This window comes from Hyalella azteca, unplaced genomic scaffold (assembly GCF_000764305.2).
Source record: "Hyalella azteca isolate HAZT.00-mixed unplaced genomic scaffold, Hazt_2.0.2 contig14656, whole genome shotgun sequence".
NCBI lineage: Eukaryota > Metazoa > Arthropoda > Malacostraca > Amphipoda > Hyalellidae > Hyalella > Hyalella azteca.
In genome coordinates, this window is record NW_025944533.1 from 935,798 (window position 1) to 953,776 (window position 17,979).

Here is a 17,979-nt window from a genome sequence, read left to right on the forward strand (position 1 = left end):
CTGCTTTGCAATTCTGCCCGCGGCCTCCTTGCCGATTCTGACCAAAACTGACGCACAGAGCTGGGATCGAACCCGCACCTCTCAGCTCCAATCTTGGTACTCTGAACTTTAAAAGACTGGGCTAGTTTAACCACTGAGCTAGTTAATAATTCAACCATGATGTGAACTGCCGATTCATATACATTTGAATATAATAAATGAGAAATTGATCGACCAAGTATTCTCTTACTGAAGGAAAATTAGGTTTTTTACTGATGTTATTAGTCCTACCGATCGTAGTGGCTTCCAATTTTTACAACCGCATTATGCGAATATTAATTAAAGGGTTCTTGTGTTGGTCACCATTAATTATGAACTGCAATTATTAATTCAAAATGAGCAATCAACGTGAAGAAAATATAATATAGAAATTTAAAATAAGACAAACAAGACAAACCCGTTATTTACGAATATAGATTCTCAGGTTAAAATCGATGCAACGAAGGAAATGATAAAGATGAAAGCAGAAACGAGCTTTATTATCAAACGTTAACAGGGATCACAGACAAATGTTCATCATGAAAAAAGGCACTAATTCAACCAGCAGAGAAGTATCTACAGTGGGACTGAAACAGTTTTACATAGTTTTATAGGGCAATTAGATTTTCAGACGCACTTTAATTGGAAACAGGAAAACTTTCAAGCGAGATGGGACTGAAGACAGTAGTAAAAATCGAATGTTTTTCAAGTATTTTAAGCAAACGATTTGAGAAAACGAATGGCAACGCACATCATTTGATGGCCTATCCAGAGCTCACCCTCATCTTTATGGGCTGTGGTCACGAAGTATGGAGTCAAAAATCTACTAATCTTCTTTACCGTTACTTTCAGATGTTCTATGCCATAACCGCAATGCCATTTGCACACATCTTCATAAACAATGCTTCGAAAAATTCGTCATTTTGTCTTTACTATTAAATAATATTGTCCAGGTTCAAAAAATATTCACTATCCGAGTTCGTCCTATCATGTGTCCAGGACCAGGTTTTGCACAAAACTTGAAAAAGTTTTTCTACAGGAGAGATCTCGATCTTTATTAACTTCGTGGCCGGAGTATATTTAGCAAGAATATTTTTCCAGAGACTTCATTCCAATTTAGAAATGATCTTCTCCATCAATGAGAAGCACCAATCTTATCTATTTGAAAACGAAGAACTGCAAATTTTCTCAACATCGGGTGCAGTCTCAAAGGCGTTATATTCAAGGAGAAAACAAGCCTAATTCATTACTCGTACTTGGGAAAAAGTGGAATGAATCAAGGCACCACCAGTATATATGCAGCTTAATGATCCGCAAACCAATGGATCATCGTATTCAAAAGTGAAATTATTTATAACCGCCTCGGGTTAAACGCCTCTTGAATTAACAGTTATGCGTTATCAGAAACCACACCCCCGATCTGTTCCGTTATATTCGTATTGACCTAAGCTCCCGGAAACTGGTTATTTAGTTCAATAGTCAGAGCGATAGTTCAATGATTTCTTAACTTCTTGTATAAGTCCATCGCCTAAATAATCGATGGCTTAGAATTAAGTAATCCGTGAAAAGTATGTTTACCGAAAGATTGGAATATGCAAGCTCCGTACACTATAAAAAACTTGCATTCAATATACGGGACCTTAAATTAAATCTATTGACGTAGGCTTGACGAAAAAAACTTTCTTATAACAGCCATAACCGAATTTCGATGAAGTTTTTCACTGTAACAATACAATTTAAATTAAAATAAAATACGAAAGGCTGTTAATTAATGAATTATACTTAGTTGCTGGCGTGCGTGTCGTGATATTTATTGGCGGCCGCCAATAATTAGCTTAGACATAATCCTTTACACCTTTTCGAGCATTTCGTAGTGAATTATTGAACAGTAAAAAACCTATGTTTAACCTTGGTAACCCTGATAATTATTTTCGTAATTATTATATTACTCAGTCCAAGTTGGATCGCATTCAACCGCCTAAGTATTTCGCCGACCTAAATAATTCTGCCGCCCTCAGCCCCAGGGCTCCTGGGGAAGGTGGCAAGCAGAAATTAGCTGGTAATTAAATTAATCAGTCGCGCGCTGTGTAATTTTTTCAAGCTTGCAGTTGAGTCAGAATCCATTCCTTCTACGCACGGCAAGGCACCTGGACGAACTCCGTCTCCCTGCAATATTGACAAGAAAAATATTTAATTTAATGTCAGGTTACGACGTGAAACGAAGGAAGATAATTTACAGTTGTGGTGTACACGCACATAGAATTCTTAAAAATTACCAATGTTCCATGATTTTCCTTACTTATTAGGCGAAAAGTGTTTAATCAGATTATTTAAGAAACGTTTATTATTAGCTGGGGATTTAGAAATAGGAGGTCAGATGCAAGACGATGTTAGTTTCATCTGATATACATTTTTCTTTCTGACTGCCACATAACATTGACTCAAATTAGAAGGCAAAAGAAAAGTAAAATTTTTGTACCACAATACTCAACTGACATACTGATGAAAATCCAAGCCCTTTAGAAGAAGCATTCTAGCAGATAAACTCCAATGAATGCACGCATTAAAACAGATAGAACTCCACTGAATTCAAGTATATTAATAGATAAAATTCCAGTGAACCCACGAATTCCAACAGTAAGAAATAATTTTACTAACTAGATTGATACACAAAATAATATCGATCAATATTTAACAATTAGTGATAGGTAAAACCTGCGATAAAATGAGAATGTTCTGATTACGCTCGGTTACCTAGCTCTGCTGCTCATCGAGCTTCGTGTTGCCGCCAGCCTCGCTGGGCGAGTCAGTAACGCCGGTTAGATATTTCTCGTCACCTGCGCGAGGATTATCTGAAAAATAATACAATTGGAGACACCATAAAAAGGAATTTTATCCAAAAGGCGAAATTTATCTACTTAGCTTCTTATCGTCAAATTAATAAGGCGCAAATCGAGTGTCTGCATTCTGTGTCAGGGCCAGAAATCCTTGATCTTCGTGGATGGGAGAATAGTGCATGATTGATGCTGTTCCAACGCATATTGTGATTCGTAGAAATGATTGTTATCAAGTTCATGAATATTTGGTAAACTAAGCACGAAACAATTTTTCTCAGGGAGAAGCAACTGTATGAAGCATTAACACCGAAAAAAAAAATAAGAATAAAGAATACAAGAAAATTAAGTTAAAGAATAAAATATTTAATTTCTGGTATAATTTTACAACGTTAACAGGCGGCAGGACTAGCTAGTTGCAGGCTACGTAGGTGCGTACAAGGTATTAGTGCATTACTACTACATGTATTTCAATAAGGTTGCCAACGACATACCTATATAATCATTTACCATGCTGATTGCGGTGTTGTGTCATATGCAAATATAATTGATGTTCATACCGTCAATAATGGAGCGCCACTTGGCCTCGTCGTAGCGCTCCCACAGCAGGACCAGCTCGAACTTGTCCGTGTGGGGGAACAGGTCCACCGCCACCGCTCTGTCCGTGTCAATTTTAAATTAAGTAAGATAATTAACGTTCTTTAAATACCCTTAGAAACAATTCAACAATATGTCCGTGTCAACTTTAAATGAATTAAGAGTATTAACGTTTTTTAAATATGCATAGAAACAATTCATTAATGTGTCGGTCTCAACTGTAAAAATATTAACGTTCATTGAGTATGCACAAAAACATTCTCTTATGATCACATATGTAATCATGACATCTAGAGTTTGTATGGAGAAACGCTTGTCAAAAAATATAAAATCACGACACTAATGTGAAACGGTACCTACATAAAGTTTACTTGACCAATCATGAACAACTATAAATGTACACTTCATTCAGGAATATTTTCAATTTTTCATACGAAATTTATACAGCTGTTGCCAGCTTGTAAAACAAATTTCTCCCTAAAAACTACTATTTAGAATTTAAGGCTTCAATATATCCCAGTCAGAAGAGGGCCTGATCGATCGATGAGGGCTAAGTCCAATTTTTAAACACTGCCTGGCGAAGTCTACCGGCTAATTCAGTGAAAACAGAAGCGGTAAAAAATGAGAGTTGCGTATTTATTTTAGATTATAATTATTTAAGATTATGTGTGGAGCAGCTGAAAAAATAAGGAGTATAAAGGCTAATTCAGTGAAAATAGCAGCCGTTACCACACCCGTTAACGCTGTCAGTGGCGGCTAAAGCAATGCTAAACTCATCTTGCATCAATCGCTGAGAATCTGCTAATTTCCTTTCAAATATTCACTCCCAAAGCTCGTTTCAGGAATTCTGCACCAACTCACACTAATGTGCTGCACTGCCCACATGGCCGTTTGAAAGAAATAGAATAAGATTTAAAATAGATATAAAAAATGAATAGAAGTAGAACAGTAATAGAAGTAGAACAGTAATAGAAGTAGAACAGTAATAGAAGTAGAACAGTAATAGATATAGAACAGGAATAAATATAGAAAAGGGATAGCCACAGAAAAAGAATAGAGATAGAACAGGAATGGAAATAGAGTTAGAACAATTACCTGACGGGGACGAAGAACTGGCCCTTGATGGACTTGCTCGGGGGCCTGGCGAGAGCCTGGAAGTTCTGATGGCATCTGTTGGGGTCACAGGCCACGTACACGACGCTGGAGACCTCCGCGTGCCGGCGTAGAGACGAGATCACCGAGCTCGCTGCATACACAATACGTCATGAGCATAGCGCATGATATGCGTTGCAAACATCGCATCATGAAACACGCACATGGAATGTGCTACGAACACAGCATCATGAAACACGCACATGAAATGTGCTACGAACACCGCATCATGAAACACGCACATGAAATGCGTTACGAACACAACATCATGAAACACTCACATGAAATATACTCAAGTACACTAGCTACCATGTTTGTTTCAAGTACCTCACAACCTCACAAGTCACAACAGCGTATAGGTTAGACTGTTAGAGCCATGTTTAGTGCGGAAATTTTGGACAATGATAGAGATTGGAATTGAGACTTAGATCGCTATGGCAAGTCGGAGTCAATATGTTGCAATAAAAATAAAAGCTTTGTGGTTAGAAGGGTACCAAATGCCAACAAACTTTATTAGTAATATTTCCATTTATAAAAATAAAAGCTTTGTGGTTAGAAGGGTACCAAATGCCAACAAACTTTAGCAGAAATACTTCCCTTTTTAAAGTGACTGCATCATTATGTGGTACTCTAACAATGATAAGGGACTGGCAAAGCACTTCATTTGGTAAAAATACACTTTGGGAAAAACTACATGTTTGGTGAACCCACATACCGTCCTCGGCTCAGCGTGCAGGGCAAATCAACACGTATGCACTCAGAGTAATCAAGGAGACTTTGCGGGGATAGCGACGCAATTTTGTTCTTATCTAGGTCATCCTGACCCAGTCTGGCCCAGCTAAAAGGCGTATCAATGGTACGTTCGCTCTCTACTTATGCTTAGGGTAAAAAAGTGTGTCATTATTGCAATATGATTGATTAATTTTTATATAGGACCAAACGGGATGGGAAAATATGAACCATTAATTTGTCTAATATTACTCATGCAGCCCAGCCTTGGCTTGCAGAGCATTAACTCCGCCGTAAATAGAGGTGTATGTCATTATTGCAATATGAGCCATTAATTTTTCTGAGTGTACTAACGGAGTCCAGCTCTGGGAGGGTCGACGATAGCCTTGACTTGCAGAGCATTGACGGCGCCGTAAATAGAAGGCAGAGTTTGTTCACAGTTGCCGAGGAGGTAGTCGATGTTGGTGATGTTGTTGGCAGCAGCGTTGTGCTGGGCGTCTGCTACAGCCTCATCAACGATCTCCAGGCCGAATATCTTGCAGGCTTTCTGTACATATCAGGACATGTAATCAGTCCAGCTAGAGAATTTTAGTTTAATTAGCTTTTCCTTTGAATGAAAACTTGATACATATATCGTGCTGTGGTCCGACGGACAACTAAATTTTGAAGGAAGCATAAAAATTGCAGGCACTATAGCCATCACAAGCGCCAATTATTTATCCATCAAACAACTTTTTGCTGGTGTCTAATGATTAACACAAGCAACCCACAATAATAAACATATTAAATTATTATAAAAACATCAACTCACAGTTGAATGTTCACGATGATCTTCCATTGTCACAAAATAAGCCAAAAAATGTGAAAGTAGATCTGAGTTATAGCGATGTCAATTCCAAATTATCTTCAGATATCAAGTACGACAACATACACAATATGGCGACAGGCAAACTGGACCTATTCTTCAACGGCGATATTGATTTGATATGTTAGGTTAAGTTAAATTTTATACATGTTTACCCCATAAGCACACAGTAGGCACCTCAGCTAGACAGATCCCAATGGTGCCAGTGCCGCAGCAGACATCGAGCAGGGCGGTGGTCTGGTCCAGCTCTGCCAGCACCCCGATGGCTTCGTACAGCTTCTCTGCAGCTGGAGTATTCACCTAAACAAGCGTTGAATTATGAAGACTTTATGTTGTACTTTTTAGTATAAAATATCTCGCTGTGAAGCCAAATCCATTATAACGAGATTAGTTCACAATATTTAGGTAAAGGCAATGGACGAAAATAAATTTCTGAACTGCTAAGAGGATGTGGTTCTGATATATTATGAAAGAAATATAAAGGAATGTGCTACGAACACATGTGGCATAACTGAATGAAGTAGAGGAATGAATGAACGAAGTAGAGGAAGCTTTTCATGCATCAGACAACTTGCGTTTCAGTTGCAGCAGCAACTAATGTTCTAAGCCTTAAAACGTTCGTGCTGATTAACTCTCAAGTATCATAATTGTTATCAGTGAATTTCTTTAATGTTTCTGATAAAATGCCGCCAAACATTTGAGGAAATTGGATTTCAAGTCTTCTTAACATTCATGAAACCCATTCCCGACCCAGTTTATTGAGTTACAAATACGCTGTGTCAAGAAAATTTTCCGGTGGAGCACACAGTACGTAGGTATTTAGATACGTATATTAATGCAAATAAAATTTCGCAGTAATAAGACACCGAAGTGTTCTCTTGAGACCAAATTTCAGTAATGATTATCGGTACATTCAAATAAATGGCTTACTTCACTTAAACGAAATCATCTGTGATTTGCAATAAAATAACTAATCACAACACATGCAAAGTAATGCATTAGAGTTATTAAGAACAAAAATTATTTGTGATTTGGGATAAAACAATTCTTTTCACAAGACACACCGAGCAGTAAATTAAAGTTATTAAAAAATAGAACTAAGTACTCACCGCAGTGAGTGATAGAGAGAACATTTTCTCGTCGACGAAAACATGAAGTCACGGACGGACAGACAGACGGACATATGGACAGACGGACATATGGACAGACAGACAGACGGACAGATGGACGGACGGACAGACGGACATGGCGAGCACAATAGTGCATTTTTTCATAAATGAGAAAATGCGCTAAAAATGTATACGAGGCGAGGTGTTGCAGAAGCGAGTACCTGGAAGAAGGCCTGAGGTGATATCCTGAAGGTCTTGCCCAGCACCGTCTCTGTGATGTGCGTAGCGCCCCACAGATGTTCATACTCGTCCGACACACCGCTTGTTCTGGAGCAAAATACACACACAATCAGAGTAATAAGTGACATTTTGTCCAAATAGCGACTCTGCAACGCCGCTTGTTCTGGAGCAAAATAAACAAAAAAAAAAAGAAATGAGATATTTTTTTGAGAAATGAAATGAAGAAATGAGATAAGAAAGTGCTGCTCAAAGAAATGAGCAGCACTTTGTCCAAATAGCGACTCTGCAACGCCGCTTGTTCTGGAGCAAAATACACACAATCAGGGAAATGAGTGACATTTTGTCCAAATAGCGAGTCTGCCACGCCGCTGGTTTTGGTTTAGACACTGAGAATATGTTGCACTTATCATACCGGTTAATATCGTGAAGCATTACATTCTTATTGTTTTGAAAGAAAGGTTGACATACCTATAGAAAGTAGCTTCTGTTATAAGGTTTATTTTCTGTTTTATTTTTTATTTTTTTTTTGCATTTAGCGTGAAAAAATTTTCATTGCGTGACAATTAATAAAAATATATTACCGTACATGAAGCAAGTTTAATACAATTAAAATAAAAATATTATATTTCAGAAAATTTCGGAAAACAAGCACTAATTTATAACTATATGAACAGTTAGCAGCTGAGTGTGATCAAGGCGGATCAAGGCCAAGGCCTACACTTTCAAAAAAAAGTTACGAGATCGTAAGTTCATCAGCCAATCAGTGACAGCCTTTCAAGCAAAATCCACCAATCACAGACAAGAAAATGGAGCGTAAGTACTTACGTTCACTTAGTGAGTTTTGAAAGTATGGCCCCAGCTTGGTAATATCCCGACACAACAGGTATTGTGAATACGTACGAGCTTGATCAGCTAACAGACGAAGCTCGGTAAAGATAATACCTGCGAACCCAATTATCCTTTATCCCGTACTACTTATCCAGAATCACCTTGTTAATTAGAGAAATAATAATCCCTGTGAATCCAATTATCCATTATCCGTACTTCTCATCCAGAATCTCCTTGCTGATTATAGTACTAAAGTAATTATAACGATAGAAAAATCATTCACACAAATTTTTAACATATAATTTTCATTTCAACTTCCATTTGGAAGCCAGAAGAAAATTGAACATTTTATTTTGTGAGCAAAAAAATTGTGAATTAAAACCAAGAAAATTTAAATATACCGTATACCTATGTAAGCTCAAAAAGCTGAAATTTATTAAGACCGATTGGCTAGTTATACGCGCAAAAATTCACTTTTTGTAATGGACAAGTGACTAGTGAAAGCAAGTTATGCTACAATTATAAGGCCCTTACAACATATTCCCATTATTATAAATTCCGAATACATGATGAGAAATATCTCCAAACTCTTCACAAAATTTACCTATATCTGGATCCGATGAAGGAAATAGATCAACAAATTGAGGAAAATTTAAAGAAAACAGATAAGGTTATCACATTTTGAGATGTCAACTTATCATAGCTTTCATACTTATGATTAATTTTTTTCGACAAACTCATTCAAAAAACACTAAAAATTTTGGTTTTGGACAAAATCTTTTAGATTGAGAATTATAATTAGTGTTTATTGCCAGGCTTGACCCACTTTTGGCCCGTGACGACACAGTAAAGTCCAGTCACACCGGCCGCGGACCCAGTGTCCCGGCAGTACTGCGTTAGACGCTCCTTGAGCAGACCCAGGCCTTCAGACCCCAGCTTCTGGGGGTGAACCTGCATAACAAATAGCATGGCGATAAATGCATGGTAGTTTTTCTCATAAATAACCTGCATAACGAATAGCATAGCGATAAATGAATGGTAGTGACTGCTCTAAAATTTGAGCTCTGATCACTCATTCCAAAGCAAGCATTAGAAAGAAAACAAAATTAATGCCAGCACATAATCTTTCGCAGTGATATAATAAAATAAAATGCTTATACTTGGTCAAAGTATGTGATTTTCAATGATAAATAAAATTGTTCATAACGACTATGGGATTGTGAGCAGCTGCCTGAATAAATATTAAACGAATCCCGATGAAAAATATGTCAAAATCTCAAGCACAAAAACGAGCCAAGTGCATATATAGTAAAATAGCATGGAATACGACGAATACATTGATGAAATGGTTGAATCCAGAAGTAAGTTATAGATATTTCCAACAATGCATCCAGCTAAGAAAACGTCAATCAGATTTGAACTGAATATTTTAAGCGATGCGTAAAGAAACAAGTAAAAAGTTGTGCATATTTTAGGTGTTATTTTCCAAAAATGCAACAACCATGTAAAAAGTCAAGCATATTTGAGGCGTCAGTTTTAAACAAAAGTACCTAAATAAAAAGCATTCAGCTAAATCAATGTCAACTAGATTTGGTATGACGATTTTCAAAAACGCCTGGCACAAAGAAAATCTGACTGTCAATTCGACGGAAGGTGTCGATTGTCAACAAGGCATGCGTCAGGTAAAACCTCAACCAGATATGAAATAATTATAGACAAGGCATGAAGCAGCGACAACAGAACTGTAACCGTAAAACGTCACTCAGCTACTAGTTGTGAATTGTCGAAAAAATTATGCCGAAAAGTCAGTAGCACTCCATCTGTTTGCGGTGTTGATAAGCCAACCAACCACGACGACGAGCAGACAGTCGCTATTGTTGGACGTCCGGACGGTGAGCTGTCGCCACACGCCCTCGTGTGTGATAGGGTCAAAAGCTGCGTATGAAGATGACCGTACAAACTCTTCGAAAGACTGCACGTAGAAAACATTCAATATCACAATGATGAAGATTCAAAACATAGTGCATAGGATACCTGCGATATGATAATAAGTACAAGTCTTTAAAAGAAACTGCCTATAGAATCATCATATAGTAATAGTTAAGTTACCGGTATTTTACGATCAAGAATAAAACCCACTTCAACTTGTGTGAAAAATTTTGGACTGGATTACGGTAGAATAAGAACCATGAAGTAGCAATGTATGAAACTGAAACAATTTGGGTAAGAAGCGTACCATGACAACGGACTTCATGGCATCACTAATGTGCTTAAGATGCATCACAGGACCGACGCTCACGTTGCCCTCCTTATAGCTCGATACTCGGAAGCCCACCGTGACAGCCTTGGTCTCGCTGTTGGTGCCTGGCGAGAACATGCCATACAAAAGTCATGCGCGAATACCTAACTATCTGTCAACAAATATATTAAGTGTCGTCAGTGCTATAAACATCTAGAGGATGAAACTGTTCTATCAAAATTTGCTCAAGTACACATAGTGGTCATTTCTGGTCCATAATTGGAGGGTTTAGATTGGAGATCNAACACGTCATATAAAAGCCCTCAGTAAATGCTTATTATAGTTTTAATGCCTAACTCCGCTGTTAGTGCCTGGCGAGAACACGTCATATAAAAGCCTTTAGTAAATGCTTATTATAGTTTTAATGCCTAATTCCGCTGTTTGTGCCTGGCGAGAACACGTCATACAAAAGTTTTGCGTGAATGCTAGTCAGAATTTTAATACCTGACTATTTGTCTACAGACATAATAAGTGCCGTCAGTGCTATAAACATCTAGAGGATAAAACTGTTCTATCAAAATTTGCTCAAGTACACATAGTGGTCATTTCTGGTCCATAATTGGAGGGTTTAGTTAAATGAATCGAAGCTATACTTCCAATAAAAGGCACAACTAAACAATACCTGGTATCTGTTTTATGGATGTTTGCATAAGGAGAATGGACTCTGACTACATTACTACTTCAGATAGTTAGCTAGGCACAATAATGTATTGTTGGGGATTCATTTTTTCCAATAGTTGTTAGTAATTTTGTAAGTCACTCTTTTTGGTTATTTCATTTCTCTACATCCAAATAATGATCATTTTCTCGGCTGTAGTTTCGAGATTGCCGTAATGAAATGGTTGTTTACAATTAATTATAGTAGTAGCACCAGTTTGCTTACATTAAGAGCTATGCGAGAATTCAAAAGCAAAGAAAATGCCAAGTAAATTCACCAAATCTTCATTGAAAACTTTTCGGAGACCAGCTCCATTATCAGTTTAAAAATTTTAGGAATACATTTACAATAAATTGAAAAATCAAAATATACATGGTGATCAATGGTTGTTGAACTAGTCTTGAACCGACCTAAAACTCTTGCATTAACAGTTACTCGCAATTAATGGTTGTTGAACTAGTCTTGAACCGACCTAAAACTCTTGCATTAACAGTTACTCGCAATTAATGGTTGTTGAACTAGTCTTGAACCGACCTAAAACTCTTGCATTTAACAGTTACTCGCAATTAATGGTTGTTGAACTAGTCTTGAACCGACCTAAAACTTTTGCATTAACAGTTACTCGCAATTATTCGACTCACAGCTCCTTTGTGTCGCAGTTTCTGCCACCTCAAGAAGCTGCCAAGCTGAGGGTTGACTTTGCCCACCTCGCGCCCAATCCTCCTCAGAATCTCCAGTGCCGCGTCTTGCTTCTTCTCCAACTGCATAATTATATAATATATAACATAACATATAACATAATTATATTATATAACATATAATAACATAACCATTCTTCTGCAACATCCAACTCTTTTCCAACTCTCGACCAAGCATAAGACGAGATAAAGATTATCCGGAAAATCTTCTAAAGTCACCTGATACAGAGGACCTAATCTGTACAAGCCACTTCAGCCACTTCCATATAGATTAATCACTTAGATATTTCATTAATCAGCACAAATTGCATTTAACTAAACACCATATGAGACGACATACTCTCATAGAGATTATATACATGGAAATTCTCCTAATGACACGTGATACATTTAAATTAATCAAGTAGTTACACCTGTCATTACTCAGCTTACATTGCATTGTAGCAAAAAGTTAAAAGCAAAGAAAATGCCAATGAAACTCCAACTAATTTACTGGAAATTTCTTTGAACCCAAAAATTTGTAATGAATTTACTCGTCATTTCTCTAGATTTGGAATATTTGCAATTATTAAACTTACAGCACCAGTCAGGTATACGCTTTACTGTTCAAAATTAATGTTCTATCCATAATTACAATGATACCTACAGCAATAATGAAGAAAAAAGGCAAGCCTAAGCTAAAATTTGATAAATCTGACATCTCAGCCATGATAAAAAAATTATACCGTACTACACTATAACAGACATGCTACTGAACGTAAAGTTATCCTTGTATAAACTATATAAATTATATATATCAATATAAACTAATCAAAGGATTCAATACGACCTTTACTACCAATGGCAGGCTCGCATTGATATATATTAATTATCAATGAAAAAATCGAGCTTCACTCCCCGATAGCCGATTTTTCATTTCACGTAAACTCATCAATAAATTCAAATCAAGCTTCACTATGTACCCAATATCTGAAGGTTTTCATCAACGTAAACTTTTCAATAGATCCAAATTGAGACTTGTTGTGGGCATAAGGAGTGACAATGAGTGTTACTCGCTCCACTAAGGTCTAAAAACCTTACACCGTATTGATCTGAACCCATCAATAGATCTCAATCAAACTCTATAAATGATAACAGGCAGTTTTCCATTGATATAAACTTAGCAAATGAGACCTGTTTATCATATGAGATGTGGGCGTAAGGAGTGACACTGAGCATCACTCGCTCCTCTAGAGGCAGCGTGTCTGCCACAGCACCATCAGGCCGGTAGGTGCCTTCCTCCTTCTGCTCCAGCACTCGCAGTAGAGGGTCTGGTGCAGGGTTTGCTTTCTGGAACATGGACCGCATTTAGCTTGAACATCTTACACATTTATACGTTTAAATATTAGTACCAATACATTGCAAAGCATCTGAAACAAACTGTAGGATGCTGAAGCTGTGCACCAATACTGAAACGTATGAGGTCCAGCCGCATTTTGTAAAACTATAATGAAATTATATACATACATTGACCGTGGTATATATTGACTAAAATTATGTCTAGGTGTACCATATCAACGTAACCATGAACTTATTATTCCTATGATATTGATCAATTAACCAAGCTTTCAAGACATGACATTTTCATGAGAGTCAAGCTAAATATTTACATGTAGAACCAAACCTGTTTGCAAATATGTGCATAAGCATTAAATGGGAAAATATCCACCAGAAATATAAACAGACATGTAACAAAAACTTGCTGGTGCATAAGCTTTCTTGAAAGAAACTTGCTGATACAGATAATCTAAATATTCACTTTCCTTAAACATGTAAGATTTTTCAGGCTGCCAATAAGATTTAGAACATATTTTGGATTTATTGGAGCTTAAGTAGGATTTCATCTTCAATATTTGCACTTTACATTAAAAGAATTTTGATAAAACAATGAACTTGAACAATGTTTTGTATTTGAAAATTCTTCAATGAGTGTAGTAGTCAAAATTTCTGTAGTAAAACCAAAAAACCAAATTCATGTTCCGTAAAACCCAAATTCATGATTTACAAATATTTTCACACAAGTTTAACTAGAATTTCAGTAGAGAGCTCAATGCTTTCTATACCAATATCTCTACACATATGAGACTCACAGCTGTAGAAAGCGTTCGACCTTTCCACTTGTAACCCTCAAGCAGGAGCAATGCTTTCTGCGCAGATTCCTCATCATTGAAGGTAACATAACAAGGTTCCCTGCCGTGGCCGCTTGGTTTGACTTTCTTCACTGCTAACTGCATGGTCTCAACCAATAGCTTCTTAAAATGCTGTTAGATAAAGAACTATGTTAAACAAATAGAGACAGGTAGTAATGAATACCTTATGGAGAATATAAAATGATAATTTTTCGTCCCAAAAATGATAGGCGGGTCTATATAAACCAACAGCAATATCTCAACATGGCAAGATGGAATAAGTAAACAATTTTGATTTGTAATATACCTATTTATGAAAAATTCCAGCCAGACAACTGGCATCACACTTGAGAATAATATTGCCTCATAACATGCCACAGCATACATATAGTATAGTAAGTATACATATATATAAATAGCTTTGTTGTTGCTTTTTTTATAATAAACAGCATTTCCCAAAGTAATTAGAAGATCTAGTTTGACACTGGCTACATTAATAACACTCAAAAGCTAAGAAATAAATACCGTAGGTGCACAGGCTAATCAATTAGTTTTACTATTTAACTAGCTGAATTGAATTAACCACTGAAATGACTTCATCACAAATGAATTAACAAATGCTAATAAAACACCTAATATGCTAACATCTTTGATGGTTAATTTTAAACTAAGTTCAAACATTCATAAGTCATTTAGGTACAAATAAAAATTCCTTTCAAGTTTTTCACCATACCTTTAACTCACCCCTGGAGGAAAGAACTTTGAAAGCCCTCGCACTTTAATCTTGAACCGCTCAGAGGTGAATTCATCTCTTTTTGTGTAGTGAAGGCTTTGTCTGAAATATAAATACTTTAAGAATTGGCCTTAATGATTAGGAGATTACTAAGATTAGAATGAAATCATTCCCAGACAAATGAAATGCAAACTTACCACAATTTTTAGTCAACCAGAAACTATGAAATAATAATATAAGCAGGTGAAATTTTGTATTATAAGCAAAATGTTTTCAAACCTTGAAAAAAAAGGATTTTCGAAATTTGAAAAAAATATTTTATTATGCCAGCAGGCTTATTTAGGATTGCTTTTGGACCTCCTCCAATTTCAAGCAGAGGCAAATTTGCAGTCAAGATACCACATAAAATGCTTGAAAAGACATAGGTATGTTATCTCAGCATGCATGCAATAGTAGTGAGATTATGATCTAAAAATTTGATACACTTAATAACCTGACAGCAAGTAAAGGGATCATGTAAAACTAGATATTTTTTGACATTTTTCTTTCACTGTCAGCAAAATTGTTGATCTGGAAGAATCATGTAGAGGAAATAAAAATTCAAATGATATTGCACTTGGAAGCACTTACTGCTAGCTAACCTATTAAAATTGTAGATACTATTGCAAAAAAAAAACACTTCAGATTTGCTCCATTTGTTTCAACTCCATCAAACACTTCTTGTTTTATTGACTCCTTGACTGCTTCCATATTTCAGTAGGTTAGTTATTATAAATTTCCTAGAAAGTAAATGCATCATTAGCACTTCATTAATAACTATGTATATGTAAGCTGCAGTAAGCAGTGAGTGTAAGCACAAGATAGAGGCAAATCAGGTTAACGTAGTCATTATTTGAGAACTTGAAAAGTTCCATAAATGTAACATTCTTGTTTTTGTTTGGATTAGGACTAGCATAGAAGGTGGTAGTGTGGTAATGTAGCAGGGCTGGAAAAGTCCTACTTTTTTCTGTAATATCATGGCTCTAATATCATATAATTTCAGTAGGATGAAATCCCATGGCTCTAATGTCATGGATTTTTGTTTGATTGAATAAATTGCAGTTTTCACTTTGCAAACATGTACTTTCATAAAACTTTCAACTTTCACAATCCGCAGTACTTCAACACTCCTGTCAAAATATCCTGCAGAATGTAATAACAACATGTTAAGCCAAAATGTTTCCTTCAAGATAGCATTGTTGGAGTCACATCAAAGCGTTCAGACTGCATTATCACGTGTTCAGTTGCCCCTTAAGTAAAGACAAATGTTAGGGTTGCTGGTTTGACTGTTTTCAGGGTAAAATTAGAGATTTGGGGTAACACATGTACCTACGAGACTTTGTAAATAAGTTTGTGGCTCGTAGATGGCTTTTCATGGCTGAGATATGGAATCCATGGCTCAAAGAAATGGAATCACGACTAGCAAACCCATAAAACCACGGCTTAAAAAATCCAGTCATGGCTTGCCATTTGCCAACTTGCCAAGTTGATATATTCCATGTCTGTACCATGGTAGGTAGGTACAATGCATTCATTGCCATTTTAGGTTTTAAACTATCTTCTCAACTCTCTTGACCTAATACTCAAGCAACACATGTATGTGGTCAAGTCTAACCAGGAGATTTTTCTATGCCCTTCTTTTAATATTATACATTTAAAAATTACTTTTTAAAGAAAACACTTTTAAAAGAATCCAGTGTTTCCAATGTTACAGATGTACAATGAATTTCTAATTTTATTTTCAAATATTGAGTGCATAAACTTTGTGAATCAGTGAGTGCAGTGAACATTTCGGACTGTATTATGAACATGAATATGAATGTTGTGGAGTCGGGATCATTCATCAAGAACAGGGTTGGTGATTTTTTTAATTTTTTTTAAATAAAAAATCAATAATTTTTTTCTTGATTTTTTTTCATTTATTTGTTTTTTCAGTTTTTTTTTTTTTGTCTTTTTGAAAGGTTATTTTTTATGTTGCAATTAGCCTACTAACAATAATAGTATATGGATCAAAATGGATGGCTAAAAAGGGCACTTATTGCAATTTTGCCCCAAAACTGTTCAATCAGTTCTGCCCCACCCTGTATAAGCTAGCTAACACATTTAAATTGTATATTGTAATCAATATATAACAAATAGTCAAATAGTTAAAGACTAGTTATAGCCTTGTAAGAATCAGCTAAGCTGCTAGCTACATACAATGTATTGCACACTTGATGCACCAAAAACATTCAATTTATTGGAACCTAATACACACTAAAGGCAACAAGTTTATATACCAATTTGTTATTTATAGTACATTTATACTAAACCATGAATAACAATACCTCAATATAAATTAAAGACTGCCGCTCAATATATTTAAATATATGAAAAAATCAAAAAGAATCAAAAAAATCATGATTTTTTTTATAAAAATATCAAGTGATTTAATCACATGATTTAATCATTTTGATTTAATCATTGCCAACCCTGCCAACAAGTCATCTGGATCAGACGGTTTCCACAATAGATTACTCAACAAATTAGCAACCGTACTGGCCGGCCCTTCAACAGTACGGTATTCTTTCGAAAAACCTTAAACCTCAATCAAAGGGACTTTGAAGTGAGCGACATAGATGAATAAAATTACTCGTAGGAAGTAACTTCCACATAACTTGTTTACGTTGAACAATTGAACTTAGCTGCTGGACAGAAGGGAACCAGTGGATGCAGTGTAGCTCGATTTTCCAAAGCATTTGACAGTGTACTGCATAAGTGGCTGGTGCGTAAAGTGAAGTCTTTGGGAATAGAGGGAAATGTACTGCAATGGATCAGAGATTTTCCATTAGGTAGACAACAATGTGTCAGTATTAACGGAACCGTATTAAAAATTTAGTAGAGAATTTACAGCATCTCTATGAAATTTTTTCAACTGAATGGGTCTTTTCCACAAGTGCTTCAAATTTCATACAGGGACATCCCCCACAGCTGGCTGTGTGTGCACCTTCACAGTTGCAACATCTTGGTGCT

General features: G+C 36.2%; 1 protein-coding gene across 1 annotated transcript; it reads right to left on the reverse strand.

Moving 5' to 3' along the window:
* Positions 1-502: 502 nt before the first annotated feature.
* LOC108667408 (tRNA (uracil-5-)-methyltransferase homolog A-like) lies at positions 503-15,947 on the reverse strand. Its single transcript, XM_018154431.2, has 15 exons — positions 15,608-15,947; positions 14,940-15,030; positions 14,157-14,327; positions 13,201-13,356; positions 11,952-12,090; positions 10,609-10,736; positions 10,222-10,344; positions 9,199-9,323; positions 7,526-7,631; positions 6,373-6,495; positions 5,685-5,877; positions 4,545-4,695; positions 3,413-3,510; positions 2,773-2,870; positions 503-2,184 (listed from the first exon to the last, which is right to left on the reverse strand). Exons 1-14 carry the CDS (start codon positions 15,676-15,678, stop codon positions 2,773-2,775), a joined length of 1,773 nt encoding a protein of 590 aa, XP_018009920.1. The 5' UTR covers positions 15,679-15,947; the 3' UTR covers positions 503-2,184.
* Positions 15,948-17,979: the final 2,032 nt, after the last annotated feature.